This window comes from Arachis stenosperma, chromosome 4 (genome assembly GCF_014773155.1).
Source record: "Arachis stenosperma cultivar V10309 chromosome 4, arast.V10309.gnm1.PFL2, whole genome shotgun sequence".
Classification (NCBI taxonomy): domain Eukaryota; kingdom Viridiplantae; phylum Streptophyta; class Magnoliopsida; order Fabales; family Fabaceae; genus Arachis; species Arachis stenosperma.
Window position 1 is genome coordinate 124,811,542 of NC_080380.1, and position 22,000 is coordinate 124,833,541.

The 22,000-nt window shown below is 37.2% G+C and overlaps 1 protein-coding gene and 1 non-coding gene across 2 annotated transcripts; both read right to left on the reverse strand.

Moving 5' to 3' along the window:
• Window positions 1–3,453: 3,453 nt before the first annotated feature.
• Window positions 3,454–3,561, reverse strand: LOC130978129 (small nucleolar RNA R71). The gene has a single exon (XR_009085789.1). It is a non-coding gene; the product is annotated as a small nucleolar RNA R71 (small nucleolar RNA).
• Window positions 3,562–11,295: 7,734 nt separating this feature from the next.
• LOC130975445 (uncharacterized) lies at window positions 11,296–12,477 on the reverse strand. The gene has a single exon (XM_057900241.1). The coding sequence runs from the start codon at window positions 12,475–12,477 to the stop codon at window positions 11,296–11,298; it is 1,182 nt and encodes a 393-aa protein (XP_057756224.1).
• Between the last annotated feature and the right edge of the window lie 9,523 nt (window positions 12,478–22,000).

The window sequence follows — 22,000 nt, forward strand, 5'->3', positions numbered from 1 at the left end:
TTCTGACCTCCCTGCACTCGAAGTGGATTTTCTGGAGCTACAGAAGCCCATTTGGCGCGCTCTCAACGGCGTTGGAAAGTAGACATTCTGGGATTTCCAGCAATATATGATAGTCTATACTTTGTCCAAGATTTGATGGCCCAAACCGGCGTTCAAAGTCACCTTCAGAATTTCCAGCGTTAAACGCCGGAACTGGCACCAAAATGGGAGTTAAACGCCCAAACTGGCACAAAAGCTGGCGTTTAACTCCAAGAAGAGTCTCTACACGAAAATGCTTCATTGCTCAGCCCAAGCACACACCAAGTGGGCCCGGAAGTGGATTTTTATGTCATTTACTCATCTCTGTAAACCTTAGGCTACTAGTTCTCTATAAGTAGGACCTTTTACTATTGTATTTGGGGAGCTAGGTAGCTATCTTTGTTCTTAGGCTATCTTAGATCATTGAGAGGCTGGCCATTTGGCCATGCCTAGACCTTGTTCTTATGTATTTTCAACAGTGGAGTTTCTACACACCATAGATTAAGGTGTGGAGCTCTGCTGTACCTCGAGTATTAATGCAATTACTATTGTTCTTCTATTCAATTCCGCTTGTTCTTGTTCTAAGATATCACTTGTTCTTCAACTTGATGAATGTGATGATCCGTGACACTCATCATCATTCTCACCTATGAACGTGTGCCTGACAACCACCTCCGTTCTACCTTAGATTGGGTGAATATCTCTTGGATTCCTGATACACGATGCATGGTTGATCGCCTGACAACCGAGCGCTCGCCTGACAACCGAGCCAGCCATTCCGTGAGATCAGAGTCTTCGTGGTATAGGCTAGAACTGATGGCGGCATTCAAGAGAATCCGGAAGGTCTAACCTTGTCTGTGGTATTCTGAGTAGGATTCAATGATTGAATGACTGTGACGTGCTTCAAACTCCTGAAGGCGGGGCGTTAGTGACAGACGCAAAAGAATCACTGGATTCTATTCCGGCCTGATTGAGAACCGACAGATGGATATCCGTGCCGTGACAGGGTGCGTTGAACATTTCCACTGAGAGGATGGGAGGTAGCCACTGACAACGGTGAAACCCTTGCATAAGCTTGCCATGGAAAGGAGTAAGAAGGATTGGATGAAGACAGTAGGAAAGCAGAGAGATGGAAGGGACACAGCATCTTCATGCGCTTATCTGAAATTCCCACCAATGAATTACATAAGTATCTCTATCTTTATCTTTATGTTTTATTCATATATCACCATATCCATTTGAGTTTGCCTGACTAAGATTTACAAGATGACCATAGCTTGCTTCATACCAACAATCTCCGTGGGATCGACCCTTACTCGCGTAAGGTTTATTACTTGGACGACCCAGTGCACTTGCTGGTTAGTTGTGCGAAGTTGTGTTTATGCCATGGTATTGAACACCAAGTTTTTGAGGTTCATTACCGGGGATTATGAGAGTTGTGAAAAGTATTGTTCACAATTTCGCGCACCAAGTTTTTGGCGCCGTTGCCGGGGATTGTTTAGTGTATGGACAACTGACGGTTCATCTTGTTGCTTAGATTAGGTATTTTTCAGAATTCTTAAGAATGAGTTTTAGAGTTTCATGATGACCTGTTGAAATCTGGCTGGCTGAGAAGCCATGTCTAATCTTATTGGACCGAGGTTTCAACTGATCATCACAAGAGCTTATTGATCTCTATCAATCTTGCTATTGGAGCAATGATCTGCTAAGGCTTGGCTGGCCATTGGCCATGTCTAGTGTTTTGGACCGAAGCTTTCTTTGAAAGCTTGGCTGGCTGTGAAGCCATGTCTAATTCCTGGACCGGAGTCTTAGACTAGCATTGCAATGATTCCTGGAATCCAAATTAAGAATTCTGAAACCTTTATTTTCTATTTCCATATAATTTTCGAAAAATCCAAAAAAAAATTTCAAAATCATAAAAACCAAAAATATTTTATGTTTCTTGTTTGAGTCTAGTGTCTAATTTTAAGTTTGGTGTCTTGCATGCATTGTTTATTTGATCTTGGTTCTATTTTCAAGTCAATAGTACAGGGAACTGAAGATTCAGAACATGCAGCAGAGAAATTACACAGAAAAAGCTGGGCGTTCAAAACGCCCAGTGAAGAAGGACAGACTGGCGTTTAAACGCCAGCCAGGGTGCCTGGTTGGGCGTTTAACGCCCAAAAAGGTAGTGCATTGGGCGTTAAACGCCAGAATGTGCACCATTCTGGGCGTTTAACGCCAGGATGGCACAAGGGGGAGGATTTTGTTTTCAAATCAATTTTTTTCAAGTTTTCAAAGTTTTTCAAAATCAAATCTTTTTCAAATCATATCTTTTCAATCAAATGTTTTCAAAATCAATTTCTTTCCTTTTTCAAAGATACTTGCTAACAATTAATGATTTGATTGAACATTTCAAGTATGTTGCCTTTTCTGTTGAGAAAGGTTTAATGTTTGAATCATATCTTTTCTTGATAGCCAAGTTATTAATTTTTAAAATCAAATCTTTTTAAAATTGTTTTCAAATCATATCTTCTCAATCATATCTTTTAATCACATCTTTTTCAAAACAGTTTTCAATCATATCTTTTTGATTTCTAATTTCAAAGTCTTTTTCAAAAATTACTTGATTTCTTTCCCATTCTTGATTTTCGAAAATCAATTAAAGTTTTTCAAATTTTTTTTTAAAAAAAAAATCTTTTTAACTTAATTTTCGAAAAAGCTCTTCCCCTCTTCTCACATCCTTCTATTTATGGAGCACCACTTCTCCTCAATGCACAATTCGAACTCTATCTGACTAAGTTTGAATTCTTCTCCTTCTTCCTTCTATTTTTCTTCTTCTCTGACACCTCAAGAAATCTCTATACTGTGACATAGAGGATTCCACATTTTCTTGTTCTCTTCTCTTTCATATGAGCAGGAACAAAGACAAAAGCATTCTTGTTGAGGCTGATCCTGAACCTGAAAGGACCTTGAAGCGAAAGCTAAAGAGAAGCTAAGGCACAACTCTCTGTAGAGGACTTAACAGAAATCTTCAAAGAAGAAGAACACATGGCAGTCGAAAACAACAACAATGCAAACAATGCAAGGAAGGTGCTGGGTGACTTTACTGCACCTACTCCCGACTTCTATGGGAGAAGCATCTCTATCCCTGCCATTGGAGCAAACAACTTTGAGCTTAAGCCTCAATTAGTTTCTCTAATGCAACAGAATTGCAAGTTCCATGGACTTCCATTGGAAGATCCTCATCAGTTCTTAGCTGAATTCTTGTAAATCTGTGACACTGTCAAGACTAATGGGGTTGACCCTGAGGTCTACAGACTTATGCTATTCCCTTTTGCTGTAAGAGACAGAGCTAGGACATGGTTGGACTCACAACCTAAAGAAAGCCTGAACTCTTGGAAAAAGCTAGTCAATGCCTTCTTGGCAAAGTTCTTTCCACCTCAAAAATTGAGTAAGCTTAGAGTGGAAGTCCAAACCTTCAGACAGAAGGATGGAGAATCCCTCTATGAAGCTTGGGAAAGATACAAACAATTGATCAAAAAATGTCCTTCTGACATGCTTTCTGAATGGAGCATCATAGGTATTTTCTATGATGGTCTCTCTGAACTATCCAAGATGTCTTTGGATAGCTCTGCTGGAGGATCTCTTCATCTGAAGAAGACGCCTACAGAAGCTCAAGAACTAATTGAAATGGTTGCAAATAACCAATTCATGTACACTTCTGAAAGGAATCCTGTGAACAATGAGACTAATCAGAAGAAAGGAGTTCTTGAGATTGATACTCTGAATGCCATTCTGGCTCAGAACAAGATATTGACTCAACAAGTCAATTTGATTTCTCAAAGTCTGTCTGGAATGCAAAATGCACCAAGCAGTACTAAGGATGCTTCATCTGAAGAAGAAGCTTATGATCCTGAGAACCCTTCAATGGAAGAGGTGAATTACATGGGAGAACCCTATGGAAACACCTATAATTCTTCATGGAGAAATCACCCAAATCTCTCATGGAAGGATCAACAGAGACCTCAACAAGGTTTCAACAACAATAATGGTGGAAGAAACAGGTTTAGCAATGGCAAGCCTTTTCCATCATCTTCTCAGCAACAGACAGAGAATTCTAAGCAGAACCACTCTGACTTAGCAACCATGGTCTCTGATCTAATCAAAACCACTCAAAGTTTTATGACTGAAATAAGGTCCTCCATTAGGAATTTGGAGGCACAAGTGGGACAGCTGAGCAAGAAAATTACTGAACTCCCTCCTAGTACTCTTCCAAGCAATACAGAAGAAAATCCAAAAGGAGAGTGCAAGGCCATCAACATGGCCGAATTTGGAGAGGAAGGAGAGGAAGTGAACGCCACTGAGAAAGACCTCAATGGGCGTGCACTAGCCTCCAATGAGTTCCCTAATGAGGAACCATGGGAATCTGAGGCTCAAAATGAGACCATAGAGATTCTATTGGACTTACTTCTGCCTTTCATGAGCTCTGATGAGTATTCCTCCTCTGAAGAGGATGAGTATGTCACTGAAGAGCAAGTTGCTAAATACCTTGGAGCAATCATGAAGCTAAATGACAAGTTATTTGGAAATGAGACTTGGGAGAACGAACCTCCTTTGCTCACTAAAGAATTGGATGACTTGTCTAGGCAGAAATTACCTCAAAAGAGGCAGGACCCTGGGAAGTTCTCCATACCTTGTACCATAGGCACATTGACCTTCAAGAATGCTCTGTGTGACTTAGGGTCAAGTATAAATCTCATGCCTCTCTCTGTAATGGAGAAGCTAGGGATCTTTGAGGTACAAGCTGCAAGAATCTCACTAGAGATGGCAGACAATTCAAGAAAACAAGCTTATGGACTTGTAGAGGATGTTCTGGTAAAGATTGAAGACCATTACATCCCTGCTGATTTCATAATCCTAGAGACTGGGAAGTGCATGGATGAATCTATCATCCTTGGCAGACCCTTCCTAGCCAGAGCAAAGGCTGTGATTGATGTTGATGGAGGTGAACTGATCATTCAAGTGAATGAAGAATCCTTTGTGTTTAAGGCTCAAGGATATCCCTCTGTCACCATGGAGAGGAAGCATGAAGAGCTTCTCTCAAATCAGAGTCAAACAGAGCCCCCACAGTCAAACTCTAAGTTTGGTGTTGGGAGGCCACAACCAAACTCTAAGTTTGGTGTTGAACCCCCACATTCAAACTCTAAGTTTGGTGTTGGGAGGTTCCAACATTACTCTGAGAAAATGTGAGGCTCCATGAGAGCCCTCTGTCAAGCTACTGACATTAAAGAAGCGCTTGTTAGGAGGCAACCCAATGTCATATTTTATCTATTTTTCTTTGTTATTTTATGTTTTCTGTAGGTTGATGATCATGAGAAGTCACAAAATCAATTGAAAAAGCAAAAATAGAATGAAAAACAGGAAGAAAAATAGCACACCTTGGAGGAAGAACCTACTGGCGTTTAAACGCCAGTAAGGCTAGCAGATGGGCGTTTAACGCCCAGTCTGGCACCATTCTGGGCGTTTAACGCCAGAAAGGGGCACCAGACTGGCGTTAAACGCCAGGAAAGGGCAAGAACCTGGCGTTAAACGCCAGAAATGGGCACCAGCCCGGCGTTTAACGCCATAATTGGCTAAAAACGCAATTTTGCATGCCATTTGGTGCAGGGATGACTTTTCCTTGACACCTTAGGATCTGTGGACCCCACAGGATCCCCACCTACCCCACCACTCTCTCTCTTCTTCACCAATCACCTCAACACCACTTCTCCCCCTCTTTGGCCGAACACAAAGCCATTCCCTTCTTTCTTATTTCTTCTTCTTCTACTCTCTTCTTTCTTCTTTTGCTCGAGGACGAGCAAACCTTTTAAGTTTGGTGTGGTAAAAGCATTGCTTTTTGTTTTTCCATAACCATTTATGGCATCCAAGGCCGGAGAAACCTCTAGAAAGAGGAAAGGGAAGGCAAAAGCTTCTACCTCCGAGTCATGGGAGATGGAGAGATTCATCTCAAGGGTGCATCAAGACCACTTCTATGAAGTTGTGGCCTTGAAGAAGGTGATCCCCGAGGTCCCTTTTTCACTCAAAAAGAGTGAATATCCGGAAATCCGACATGAGATCCGAAGAAGAGGTTGGGAAGCATTCAACAAGTCGGAATCTTAATGGTTCAAGAGTTCTATGCCAATGCATGGATCACCAAGAACCATGATCAAAGTGTGAACCCGGATCCAAAGAATTGGCTTACTATGGTTCGGGGAAAATACTTGGATTTTAGTCCGAAAAATGTAAGGTTGGCATTCAACTTGCCTATGATGCAAGCAGATGAACATCCTTACACTAGAAGGGTCAGCTTTGATCAAAGGTTGGACCAAGTCCTCACTGACATTTGTGAAGAGGGCACCCAATGGAAGAGAGATTCAAGAGGGAAGCCGGTTCAACTAAGAAGGCATGACCTCAAGCCCGTGGCTAGAGGATGGTTGGAGTTTATCCAACGCTCAATCATTCCCACTAGCAACCGGTCCGAAGTTACTCTAGACCGGGCCATCATGATTCATAGCATCATGATTGGAGAAGAAGTGGAAGTTCATGAGATTATACCCCAAGAACTCTATAAGGTGGCGGACAAGTCCTCCACCTTGGCAAGGTTAGCCTTTCCTCACCTCATTTGTCACCTCTGTTATTCAGTTGGAATTGACATAGAAGGAGACACCCCCATTGATGAGGATAAGCCCATCACTAAGAAAAGGATGGAGCAAACAAGAGACCCCTCTCATCATGAGATCCCTGAGATGCCTCAAGGGATGCACTTTCCTCCACAAGACTATTGGGAGCAACTGAACACCTCCCTAGGAGAATTGAGTTCCAACATGGGACAACTAAGGGTGGAGCACCAAGAACATTCCATCCTCCTCCATGAAATTAGAGAAGATCAAAGAATCATGAGAGAGGAGCAACAAAGACAAGGAAGAGACATTGAGGAGCTCAAGCACTCCATAAGATCTTCAAGAGGAAGAACAAGCCACCATCACTAAGGTGGACCCGTTCTTTAATCTCCTTGTTCTTTATTTTCTTGTTTTTCGAATTTTCATGCTTATGTTTATCCATGTTTGTGTCTTATGATCATTAGTGCCTTAAGTGTCTATGCCTTAAAGTTATGAATGTCCTATGAATCCATCACCTTTCTTGAATAAAAAAATGTTCTTAATTGAAAAAGAAAAAGAATTGCATGAATTTTGAATTTTATAACAGTTTAATTATTTTGATGTGGTGGCAACACTTTTGTTTTCTGAATGCATGCTTAAACAGTGCATATGTCTTTTGAATTTGTGATTCATGAATGTTGGCTCTTGAAAGAATAATGAAAAAGGAGACATGTTACTGAGGATCTGAAAAATCATCAAAATGATTCTTGAAGCAAGAAAAAGCAGTGAATACAAAAAAAAAAGAGAAAAGAGACGAAAAAAGAAAAAAAAAGAGAGAAAGAAAAAGAAAAAGAAAAAGAAAGAAATAAAGTTGTGATCCAAGGCAAAAAGAGTGTGCTTAAGAACCCTGGACACCTCTAATTGGGGACTTTAGCAAAGCTGAGTCACAATCTGAAAAGGTTCACCCAATTATGTGTCTGTGGCATGTATGTATCCGGTGGTAATACTGGAAGACAGAGTGCTTTGGGCCACAGCCAAGACTCAATAAGTAGTTGTGTTCAAGAATCATTATACTTAGCTAGGAGAATCAATAACACTATCTGGATTCTGAGTTCCTAAAGAAGCCAATCATTCTGAGTTTCAAAGGATAGAGTGAGATGCCAAAACTGTTCAGAGGCAAAAAGCTAAAAGCCCCGCTCATCTAATTAATACTGATCTTCATAGATGTTTTTGGAATTCATTGCATATTCTCTTCTTTTTATCTTATTTGATTTTCAGTTGCTTGAGGACAAGCAATGTAACACCCTACCACACAGAGTTTTACGCTTAAGTCGTAAAGCAGAGGTGGCGAGGTATTACGACCTCTAAAAGAAAAGACATATAAATATAGTTGAAAGAAATTGTATCTAAGAGCCTTGAAGAATAAGCTAAACAAGAACGATAAATAGAAAATCGTGTGACACTCGCATGGATATTCATAAAACGAATAGATAAGATCAAAAGGAAGCTGAAAGTATATATACATATCAGAGTTCTAAAACTCAGATTGCAAGCTCCAAACTCGACCTGCGAAGCTAAGGCCGGCCAGAGTATATAATTATATATATATATACAACCCAAAATAAAACTCAAACTACAAAATAAACACCTGTATCTCCAAGTCAACCTCTCGGAGGGACAAAACACAAAATGTACATGCGGAGATTCTATAAACATATATACATAGCCTAAAACAAAATATGACAGTCCAAAAGGTAGTTCTTTGCTTATAAGAAGGATATCCAGCGCTCAACGAGGTGTCTCTCGACCTGCATCTGAAAAATAACAACATAGTATGGGATGAGAACCGGAGGTTCTCAGTATGGTAAAGGTGCCCGCATAGTTAATATAAAAGGTCTCAGGAAAGTCAGAGGCATTCCTAGAACTCCGACACTCAAAATCATTCTTAAATAAAATAAACTAAACCAAAAGTTAGGTAAGTTATCTAACGTATTCTAGGTCTGAATCTAACTTTAACTTAATACTTCACTTTCTGTCGCCTCCAATCCTCCGAATCACTGGTGGAACAACCTTCTCTCCTCACACCTTCGTCAAGAGGAATATCTCAGAAAACATACACATATAGTTCAAGCAAGGAAAACACAGATAGAGAAGCATTTACAGCAAGTAGAACAAGTAGCGGATAAGCAGAATTAAACAGTTAAGCAAACCAAAACAATGCACACTCAAGCAAACAAACAAATGCATATGATGTATGCCTGTCCTATGGCTGATGAGTCTCATCTGTCGGTTATACAGCCAACCCGACAAGTCCTGGTAGTTAACCATTGGACAGTCCCTCTGTGCGCGCATCCCCAAGCTCAATAATATTCCATGGAGTCAAACTCCAAGCTCAAATATAATATTCCATGGAGTCACACTCCAAGCTCATTAACATAGTATTCCATGGAGTTAAACTCCAAGCTCAATAATATTCAATATTCATATTTATATGCATGCCCATGGGGGAATCCGGGGAGTTAAAGTGCCCGGTCACATCTTGCGACAGAGGGTCAACAAATAATCTCAAATACACAAGCCACATAATAATCTCTTTCTTTTTAAAATACCACCTCAAATCAAACTCCAATTCTTATAGAAGTTTTGGCAGTATCTCCTCTAAAGCTCGAATTTCTGCCACCCTTCAAGGGTCCCAACTATCAAATCAAACACCTCTCAGTCCTTCAAATCATTTCCAATAACAAATTATTTCATAATCAAACAAATACCAATATTAAATCTTTTTCCAAACCGACCAACTTCAACAGCAAATTATTGACAACAGCTAAACCTCACATTTTATACCATATACACAATCCATCAATTATTCACTCAGTTCATTCCTATCTTAAGGTCTTCTAGCCTAAGTTTTCACGTGACATTAAACATTAACTACGAGAAACCAAAACCATACCTTCGTACGGAATCAAAATATTCAAAGCTCTGGAGAAGCTTTCTGACCGAGCTATCGAAGAAGAAAACGTCCAGAATCGTCTTTGCCTCCTAAAACTTTCGTTGGCCAAATCCAAAGAAAAGAGGAGCTACGCCATTGTCAACTTCCACTAATTAAAAATGGTGTCAACGTGTAGAGGAGGAGGTTACGAATACTTTTACCGGATTAGATTTTTGATTGGAGTTACGGATTGCAAGAAATCGAAACCAGAAATTCAAAGAGATTTACGTTATTTCTTTTTTTTCTTCGTTACGCTATTCTCTTCTCTCCCTTTTTTTTTTCCTTACGGTATTCATATATATATATATATATATATATATATATATATATATATATGATTTAAGAAAGCAAGCCGCCTTAGGCTTTCTTTATTATATATACATAAGGATAATGATAAACCTTAGTAAATATATATATAATGATTGAAGTATTAGGTTAAATAGTGAATAATAATAATAATAATAATAGTACAGGAACAAACTTTAGTGAATAATAATAATATATATATGTAACTTAATCCAGAATATAAACCGCTTTTGATTTCCATCTTTTATAATTAATAATAGTAATAATAATACTAACAATAGCAATGATGATCATATAATAATAATAATAATAATAATAATAATAATAATAATAATAATAATAATAATAAACGTAATAATAATAATAATAATAACAACAACATAGTGAATATAATAACAATAATGAACACATAATACTAGAGTTTAAAACTATATAAATTTATAATACATATAATACTCATGACAATTGTATCTAATGTTTATAATAATAATAATAATAATAATAATAATAATAATAATAATAATAATAATATGGATTTGATTAAATTCAAATTATTATAAAATTAGTTCAATTACTGATAATAAAAATAATTTTTCTAAAAATAAGGAATTTTAATTTTATAAAATAAATTATAACTTATTTATATTTATATTTTTAAAACTGAGGGTCTCTACATTCTACCCACCTTATAAAAATTTTCGCCCTCGAAAATTGATATAAAATGGAAAAGATTCATTCTAGCGTAACTTCCCTTCTTAAACATGTCAAAGAAAAACAGAAAGGTTTGACATGCTTAGTTTATAAATCCAGGATATCTTATGGCTTAAAGTCTACGCAAAGCGGAAGATACAAGATAGACTCGATGCAGAAAGGTTATAAGGCATGTTGGTATTAGAACGACGGGTTTATCGCTTCTAATACTCGCTTCATCTAGCTCTTAAGTTCTGCCAATTCTATTGGTGTCACCTTACGTAATACAATCGAAACTGGTTCAGCCTCTGACACTGAATTTATCACAACTTACTCTTTCTCTTGACACCTAACAGATTATCAATTATGGGTTCAATCTATGTCATGTCTCTTCCTCATAACTTACCATCTCTGGGTTTCAGGTAATTGTCCCGCACAGCTCTCAATATTTCTGGTCCCATATGTATAACTTAAGTTGTATATTCATAATAGTTTGACGCACTACTGCTGCGCCACTCTTATTATTATCCTCCAAGAATTTAGTCACTTTTCTAGGCTGACCACTATCGTTTTGTCTCACCATTCGGAGGTCTTTAGTCGATCGCTCAGTTGAAAATCACAAGGCTCACAACTCGGTAATGTATTACAATGAATGCTACGTGTTATTTACTATGCAAGGCAGTCGGAAATTTCGATTATCAGTTCGTGATTACCTCTAATCGAAGTATCTGCGCTTCCAGCACCATCCGCTGTCATAGTGAACATGCGTCCCTGATGTTGTGCCTTTCCAGCTTCTTGATTCTTCTTCTTTTCTGGACAATTCCAAGACAAATGCCCAGCTTCACCACAGTAAAAGCATACACCTAAACCAGCCCTGCACGGAGTATTCGGGTGGTACTTTCCACACCTCCTACAAGTTAAATCATTCGGTGGGGTCTGAGCTTGCTTTCCTTTGCATCTTCCCTGGCTATTATTATTACTGAATCTCTGGAAGTTATTCTGGCCCAAATATGGTTGTGGGGTGTAACCGCCTCGCTTAAAATCTTGTCCTCTAGGGGCAAAGTTCCTTCCCTGATCTCTCCTAACAAAAATTCGCTGATCACTCTTATCTGTTGTCGCCTTTCTCAGACAATCCTCAGCAACTCTACTTTTGTTTACCAGTTCCGAAAATACTCTGATCTCCATTGGTGCAACGAAGCTCAGAATATCACTTCGAAGACCTCCTTCATACTTAATACATTTCCACTCAGCAAAATCTTCAGGCGCACCTTGACAGATACGAGAAAAGCGACATAACTCCTCAAACCTACTAGTATACTCAGTAACAGTCATTTGTCCCTGCTTTAACTGCATCAGTTCAAGTTCCTTGGCATTTCTGGCTGAATTAGGAAAGTATTTCTTATAGAACTCTGTTCGGAAAACCTCCCAAGGAGCCACAGTGCCATCTGGCTGCAGGATACGTCGTGTCCCCTGCCACCAATACTGAGCCTCACCCTGCAACTGATAAGTTCCAAACTCAACCCATTGCTCCTCAGGAACCTGCTGAGCCTGCAGTGCCCGTTCCATAGCCTGAATCCAATTGTCTGCATCAGTGGGATTTGAGGTTCCCCTGAAGGTCGGAGGGTGAACTTTCAGAAATGTAGCAAGTGTCATGGGACCGTCCTCATCATTATTGTTTCTGTGATTATCCTGGTTTATCTGATTACCCAGTGCCTCGGTTGTCGCCTGCATAGCCGCAGCCATATTTCCCAGGGCAGCCATGAAGTCTATTGGATCATTTCCTGCCGGGCCAGGAGTAACGGTGCCTATCCTACCTCTACCTCGCCCGCGACCGCGTCCATGAGTCGACATCTGGTCCCTTCACACACCAAACAAGTGATATTAAGTTGATCAGTCTCAATATCGCAAGTCTAATGCTTCAAGTTCCAAATGCATGTTCATGAACGTTTATGCCACATATATCAATCAGATATCCTAATAGCACATACACACACCCAGAGTATGCCCAGAAGCATAATAAGTCCATCCCTCAGGCTCTACAGGAACGAACTGCTCTGATACCATAATGTAACACCCTACCACACAGAGTTTTACGCTTAAGTCGTAAAGCAGAGGTGGCGAGGTATTACGACCTCTAAAAGAAAAGACATATAAATATAGTTGAAAGAAATTGTATCTAAGAGCCTTGAAGAATAAGCTAAACAAGAACGATAAATAGAAAATCGTGTGACACTCGCATGGATATTCATAAAACGAATAGATAAGATCAAAAGGAAGCTGAAAGTATATATACATATCAGAGTTCTAAAACTCAGATTGCAAGCTCCAAACTTGACCTGCGAAGCTAAGGCCGGCCAGAGTATATAATTATATATATATATATATATATATATATATACAACCCAAAATAAAACTCAAACTACAAAATAAACACCTGTATCTCCAAGTCAACCTCTCGGAGGGACAAAACACAAAATGTACATGCAGAGATTCTATAAACATATATACATAGCCTAAAACAAAATATGACAGTCCAAAAGGTAGTTCTTTGCTTATAAGAAGGATATCCAGCGCTCAACGAGGTGTCTCTCGACCTGCATCTGAAAAATAACAACATAGTATGGGATGAGAACCGGAGGTTCTCAGTATGGTAAAGGTGCCCGCATAGTTAATATAAAAGGTCTCAGGAAAGTCAGAGGCATTCCTAGAACTCCGACACTCAAAATCATTCTTAAATAAAATAAACTAAACCAAAAGTTAGGTAAGTTATCTAACGTATTCTAGGTCTGAATCTAACTTTAACTTAATACTTCACTTTCTGTCGCCTCCAATCCTCCGAATCACTGGTGGAACAACCCTCTCTCCTCACACCTTCGTCAAGAGGAATATCTCAGAAAACATACACATATAGTTCAAGCAAGGAAAACACAGATAGAGAAGCATTTACAGCAAGTAGAACAAGTAGCGGATAAGCAGAATTAAACAGTTAAGCAAACCAAAACAATGCACACTCAAGCAAACAAACAAATGCATATGATGTATGCCTGTCCTATGGCTGATGAGTCTCATCTGTCGGTTATACAGCCAACCCGACAAGTCCTGGTAGTTAACCATTGGACAGTCCCTCTGTGCGCGCATCCCCAAGCTCAATAATATTCCATGGAGTCAAACTCCAAGCTCAAATATAATATTCCATGGAGTCACACTCCAAGCTCATTAACATAGTATTCCATGGAGTTAAACTCCAAGCTCAATAATATTCAATATTCATATTTATGCATGCCCATGGGGGAATCCGGGGAGTTAAAGTGCCCGGTCACATCTTGCGACAGAGGGTCAACAAATAATCTCAAATACACAAGCCACATAATAATCTCTTTCTTTTTAAAATACCACCTCAAATCAAACTCCAATTCTTATAGAAGTTTTGGCAGTATCTCCTCTAAAGCTCGAATTTCTGCCACCCTTCAAGGGTCCCAACTATCAAATCAAACACCTCTCAGTCCTTCAAATCATTTCCAATAACAAATTATTTCATAATCAAACAAATACCAATATTAAATCTTTTTTCAAACCGACCAACTTCAACAGCAAATTATTGACAACAGCTAAACCTCACATTTTATACCATATACACAATCCATCAATTATTCACTCAGTTCATTCCTATCTTAAGGTCTTCTAGCCTAAGTTTTCACGTGACATTAAACATTAACTACGAGAAACCAAAACCATACCTTCGTACGGAATCAAAATATTCAAAGCTCTGGAGAAGCTTTCTGACCGAGCTATCGAAGAAGAAAACGTCCAGAATCGTCTTTGCCTCCTAAAACTCTCGTTGGCCAAATCCAAAGAAAAGAGGAGCTACGCCATTGTCAACTTCCACTAATTAAAAATGGTGTCAACGTGTAGAGGAGGAGGTTACGAATACTTTCACCGGATTAGATTTTTGATTGGAGTTACGGATTGCAAGAAATCGAAACCAGAAATTCAAAGAGATTTACGTTATTTCTTTTTTTTTTCTTCGTTACGCTATTCTCTTCTCTCCCTTTTTTTTTCCTTACGGTATTCATATATATATATATATATATATATATATATATATATATATATATATATATATATATATGATTTAAGAAAGCAAGCCGCCTTAGGCTTTCTTTATTATATATACATAAGGATAATGATAAACCTTAGTAAATATATATATAATGATTGAAGTATTAGGTTAAATAGTGAATAATAATAATAATAATAATAGTACAGGAACGAACTTTAGTGAATAATAATAATATATATATGTAACTTAATCCAGAATATAAACCGCTTTTGATTTCCATCTTTTATAATTAATAATAGTAATAATAATACTAACAATAGCAATAGCAATGATGATCATATAATAATAATAATAATAATAATAATAATAATAATAATAATAATAATAAACGTAATAATAATAATAATAATAATAACAACAACATAGTGAATATAATAACAATAATGAACACATAATACTAGAGTTTAAAACTATATAAATTTATAATACATATAATACTCATGACAATTGTATCTAATGTTTATAATAATAATAATAATAATAATAATAATAATAATAATAATAATATGGATTTGATTAAATTCAAATTATTATAAAATTAGTTCAATTACTGATAATAAAAATAATTTTTCTAAAAATAAGGAATTTTAATTTTATAAAATAAATTATAACTTATTTATATTTATATTTTTAAAACTGAGGGCCTCTACATGCAACAATTTAAGTTTGGTGTTGTGATGAGCGGATAATTTGTACGCTTTTTGGCATTGTTTTTAGTATGTTTTTAGTATATTTAGTTTAGTTTTTAGTATATTTTTATTAGTTTTTAGTTAAAATTCACTTTTCTGGACTTTACTATGAGTTTGTGTGTTTTTCTGTGATTTCAGGTATTTTCTGGCTGAAATTGAGGGACCTGAGCAAAAATCTGATTCAGAGACTGAAAAGGACTGCAGATGCTGTTGAATTCTGACCTCCCTGCACTCGAAGTGGATTTTCTGGAGTTACAGAAGCCAAATTGGCGCGTTCTCAACGGCTTTGGAAAGTAGACATCCTGGGCTTTCCAGCAATATATGATAGTCCATACTTTGCCCAAGATTTGATGGCCCAAACCGGCGTTCAAAGTCACCTTCAGAATTTCCAGCGTTAAACGCCGGAACTGGCACCAAAATGGGAGTTAAACGCCCAAACTGGCACAAAAGCTGGCGTTTAACTCCAAGAAGAGTCTCTACACGAAAATGCTTCATTGCTCAGCCCAAGCACATACCAAGTGGGCCCGGAAGTGGATTTTTATGTTATTTACTCATCTCTGTAAACCTTAGGCTACTAGTTCTCTATAAGTAGGACCTTTTACTATTGTATTTGGGGAGCTGGGTAGCTATCTTTGTTCTTAGGCTATCTTAGATCATTGAGAGGCTGGCCATTCGGCCATGCCTAGACCTTGTTCTTATGTATTTTCAACGGTGAAGTTTCTACACACCATAGATTAAGGTGTGGAGCTCTGCTGTACCTCGAGTATTAATGCAATTACTATTGTTCTTCTATTCAATTCCGCTTGTTCTTGTTCTAAGATATCACTTGTTCTTCAACTTGATGAATGTGATGATCCGTGACACTCATCATCATTCTCACCTATGAACGTGTGCCTGACAACCACCTCCGTTCTACCTTAGATTGGGTGAATATCTCTTGGATTCCTGATACACGATGCATGGTTGATCGCCTGACAACCGAGCGCTCGCCTGACAACCGAGCCAGCCATTCCGTGAGATCAGAGTCTTCGTGGTATAGGCTAGAACTGATGGCGGCATTCAAGAGAATCCGGAAGGTCTAACCTTGTCTGTGGTATTCTGAGTAGGATTCAATGATTGAATGACTGTGACGTGCTTCAAACTCCTGAAGGCGGGGCGTTAGTGACAGACGCAAAAGAATCACTGGATTCTATTCCGTCCTGATTGAGAACCGACAGATGAATATCCGTGCCGTGACAGGGTGCGTTGAACATTTCCACTGAGAGGATGGGAGGTAGCCACTGACAACGGTGAAACCCTTGCATAAGCTTGCCATGGAAAGGAGTAAGAAGGATTGGATGAAGACAGTAGGAAAGCAGAGAGACGGAAGGGACACAGCATCTTCATGCGCTTATCTGAAATTCCCACCAATGAATTACATAAGTATCTCTATCTTTATCTTTATGTTTTATTCGTATATCACCATATCCATTTGAGTTTGCCTGACTAAAATTTACAAGATGACCATAGCTTGCTTCATACCAACAATCTCCGTGGGATCGACCCTTACTCGCGTAAGGTTTATTACTTGGATGACCCAGTGCACTTGCTGGTTAGTTGTGCGAAGTTGTGTTTATGCCATGGTATTGAACACCAAGTTTTTGGGGTTCATTACCGGGGATTATGAGAGTTGTGAAAAGTATTGTTCACAATTTCGCGCACCAATTCCTCACCTATTAACCTTATCCACCACATTAAGAGAATTCAATTCACCTTTTGACTTGTTTTAGTATCCTAATCACTTTCATAGACCTCACACATGAACCCCCATTACTTTTAACACACCCACATTGTATAAAATAAACAAATTCATTGTCACATTATAATTTCCTATAAACCCTAAACCATACACAAAAAATAATAATCAACATCACACTAATTAAATATAAACCCTAAACCATACTCACTCACACACTTAAAGATTCATTACACTCTTATGTACTGCTCAAAACGGCAAAAACACTCCACAAGTCCATATCCAACATCAATGCCAAAAAAATAACCATTACCTCTGTGATGAAACCGCAACACAACAAGATGAATACTCTTCAATATGAATCCGAATGGAATGGAACACAATACCTTCTTCTTCAGTGGGACTACAACAAGAGCCACATACATCGACGACAAGGATAAACAATAATTAGGCAACCTCCACAATTGATGTATACTGCAATAGTGGATCCCAATAATTGCTTAAAAAGGGCTAACGGATTAACTTTGATGAATTTAAATTGTTTTTAATACTGCAACATTTCTTTTTGTTTGGTCAAAGATACTATTTTATAACATGTTACATGTCCCAAAAAAGTTGGGCCTATGGACCGACTATATACCCAAAAAATAAATGTCCAACAACAAACCATTTTGTGATTATGACATTACCCAAAATGGATAGTATTTTACAAAAACAAAAAAAATCTTCTAAACTGAGGCCCATCATCGTAATCACACTTGACATACTTAATCAGTGACTTGATGATGGGCCGAAAGTGGGTTAGGAATGTTTCTCAAAATAGAATTGGTGTTGCAAGTATAGTTCCAAATCCACAATCAACCAACATCAAAATTTAAAATAAAGGATTGTCACAATCAACACAAAATTAACCAGGAGTTTTAAATCCCGGGTCGTTCTCCCTAGGAATTGCAATGAAGTGTCATATTATTAGCTATGAGGAAATTGGGGTTGTGATTGCAAGTGACAAGAAAATTAAAAGGCAAGAAAGTGAATAAGCATGCAAGGAAATTAAACTCAAAGAAAGTAAATTAAAAATGGAATGCAAGTGGCAAAAAATTAAAGTGCAAGAAAGCAAATAAGCATGCGAGGAAATTAAAACTCAAAGCAAATAAAGCAACAAAAATGGAATTTAAGTGGCAAAAAGGAGGAACTTTTAGCAAGGATTGGGAATTAGGGATTCCTATCATAATCATAGACCACAAACATGATCATTGCTAAGAATTAATCCCAATTAGTCCATCTAACATCGAGAATAAGTCAAAAGGGCATAATTGATCTCAATCCACAAGTTGTAATCAACTCACTAATTAACTTAGTGAAAGACTAGCGTTAGTAGAAACCAAACCAACTAACAATCCTAATCACAATATCGAATGGACATCTATGACTCAAGGTCACCTAATTATCCAATTCCAAGCCAAGAGTGTGAAAAACTATACAAAAGCTAAAAGAGATATTTTATCAAATACCTAACATGCATAAAAGGAAAAATGTCATAAATTGCAATAAAAATAAATTCTATAACTACCAATTGCATGAAAATAAAAATAACAACTCAAATGGGTATAAAAAATATAAAACATCAAAATTGCATTAAAGAAAATCAAAATTGACAAGATTATTCATAAACTAAAAATGATAAAATTGAGAAAATGACAAAAGAAATTAAGAAGATCAAAGCAAGAGAGCATGAAAACATAAGTGAAATTACACTAAAACAAGAATTAAATACTGAAATTAAAGAGAAATTAAATTAAGAAACCCTAATTTTAGAGAGAAGGGGGAGCTTCTCTCTCTAGAAACCTACTCTAAAACATGATAAAATCTAAACCTAATTGCTCCCCACTTTATCCTTCTTCACTTTGGCTTGAAAAAGTTTCAAAAATGAGTTGGATTGGATTTTGGAGGCCCAGAATTCGCCCCCAGCGATTTGCAATTAACGAGCTCACGTGCCAGGACTTGTGCATACACACATGCACACTTGCTAAATCCTGACTTGTGCGTACGCACACTTAAACTTATGTTCATTATACCAAATTATATATCATTTTGAAGCTCCGGACGTTAGCTTTTCAATGCCGCTGAAACCGCCTTATTTGGACCTATGTAGCTTAAGTTATAACCAATTTAGTACAGAGAGGTCAAGACTGACAGCTTTACAAATCCTTCATTTCTTGAATTCTCCCATTTCGCATGCTTTCCTTGTAAGCCTGAAATTACTCAACAAACACATCAAGGCATCAAATTGAATTAAAGTGAATAAAATTTAGCAATTATAAAGCTTAAAAAGCATGTTTTTACTTTCAAGCACAATTTAGGGAGAAATTATGAAACTATGCTGTTTCAATGGATAAATGCAAGAAAAGTTGATGAAATCCACCCAAATAGAACAAATATATATCATGAAATGTGGATTCATTAGTAACTTTTTCACATGCTTCAGGGGACAAAGCACACTGAAACTCACCTGAATATTGTTAGACATTATCCTCAACTCTTCTCTCTCTAGACAATTGTCACACACTACTATTGATAACAAAAACATGCATGTGTCTTCCTTCTACACCATAGAATCTCTTTATATATAATAGGAGAGCTGTACATAGTTGGTTGGCTGACAATTGTTGGGCTTCATTATGCGACAAGTGGCACTATGATAGTGTAAAAGAAACTTTCTCATTGTGTTGTTGCATCACCATATAGTAGATTGCTAAATATAAATAGTGCTAAATACAAACATCACTTACGCAAATAATTGGCCCAACTTATACTGAATATACTAAATTGTACATTTATATATACACAAGATTATACTTGATGTCACATAATAATAAAGCAAAAATTAAAATTAGTTGGAACAGATGAAAATCTAAAGCGAACACATAGGGACAAATTTTATGCTCAATTCAAACCTATTCTCAGATATACAAGATAACATTTTTTAAAAGTATAACACAGTTATACATACACAAAGTTATACTTGATGTCACATACTAATTACATAAAAATTAAAATTAGTTTAAACAAAGCAAAACCCTAAACCGTACACACATGGACTAACTTTTTGCTGAATTCAAACTTTTTAAATAGGAGAGCAGTACATAATAGGAGTGCAGTGCATAGACTTTTGTTGTGGCCATAAATACAGACCTTTTTACTCCACCTTGACCCAGTGTTCTACTATTACTCTGCATAATTTTATCTTCAAATAAATAAGCTAAATATCCCTCTGAGGCACCAAAGATTTTCACTCCATACCATCTCATACAAATACTAATATACAAATGGCCGAACACGTTGATTACCTACTTGACTTGAATCTAACAAAACTTACCTGAAATTTTAAAGTTTTATGTTATCATGATCTGGGAAGCCCTAAGCAAGTATAATGAGGAGGTTGGGAGCATTCAAATGATTCTCCAGGATAGTAAGGTTTGTACACTATGTGTTTAAATATTTTCTTGCGACTTACTAAAATATTTATGCTTGACCAGTAACTAACACCAAACCTTTCTAATAGGACGGTAGTATGCACGCTAAAATACCCAGGTCTTTTTAGTTAGCAAGTGGAAGGGTTCTATTATGTAGTTTCAGAATTACCAAATGACCCACATTATTATTGTTGCTAATGATATAGGCACAATCATAACTCCGAATAAATAGGTACTTCGCTTCTCCTGCAGAATGCGAGTCATCCATGTGGAGAATCCATACTTTCCATTGGAAGCCTTTCATTTCAAATCTATACCAGATTTACTCAATGTTGATAAGTTGGATGACTATGAGAATGTTGGTAAGTACATGTCTTTTAAACTGAACATGTTACGATACTAAGTTATTAGTCAGATTGATAAAGAACATTTGTATTCTCAAATGTCATTGCTGAGGTAATTGGCAAAGAGGATTCTAGACATTTGGTCACCAACAAAGAAAAAGAGATTAAGTGTTTGGTAGTTCTCCTAAAAGACCTAAAGTATGTTGTTAAACTCCTTTGATGTTTAGAATTATTTTACAAAATAAAGATTTACACTTTGTCAAAATCCTTTGATTTTTAGAATTATTTTACAAAATAAAGATTTGCACTGTTTAAATTTGTCGATTAACTTCTTGCAGGAGCAACAGAATAAACTGCATTCTATTCGGGAACATGGTGGACCGGATTCTTCCATAACTTGAAAATGGAAGAGTGGAACCCCTTATAATTTTGTTTCAATACTTCAGAGCAACAAGGTGGAATGAAAAGACATCTATTCAAAACAACTTTGATGTGTCTCAGATGCACTTTGACAAAACTTAAAAGAGATCGTGGAGTTTCAGAAAAGATTAGCAGAATCTTAATGGATTAATAATTCTAATGTAAATATTTTGCATTCAACCACATATTTTAACTCATTATTTCTCATTTGTTCACCTTAGGCTGCTTAGTGTGTCGCCATCAAGTTATGTGAAGATTAGTCAAGTGTCTTCACAACATGCATGGTCAAGAGCTGATGAACCTAATCAAAGTTCTATTTTCGTAAAGATAATCAAATAAGCACTTAGCTTGGTTCAAGAAGGTCCTTGCTGGATATCTGCAACCATGTGGCTATAAATACCACGAACAAGGATTGGTTCTACAAGACATGTAGGAGGTGCTCGAAAAAAGTAGAACCAAGTATCGGTGATAGATACGAGTATAACAAATGTGGCCACACTCATAGTTGTGCAGCTTTGAGGTATTATTTTGTTTAATTTTCTTTACTTATCATGGTTCCATACAAGTACTAAGTTTAGAGTTGTTCTAATTGC

Excerpts from the sequence above, each read along its gene's own strand:
- LOC130975445 (XM_057900241.1), bottom strand. The coding sequence starts at position 12,477 with ATGTCGACTCATGGACGCGGTCGCGGGCGAGGTAGAGGTAGGATAGGC.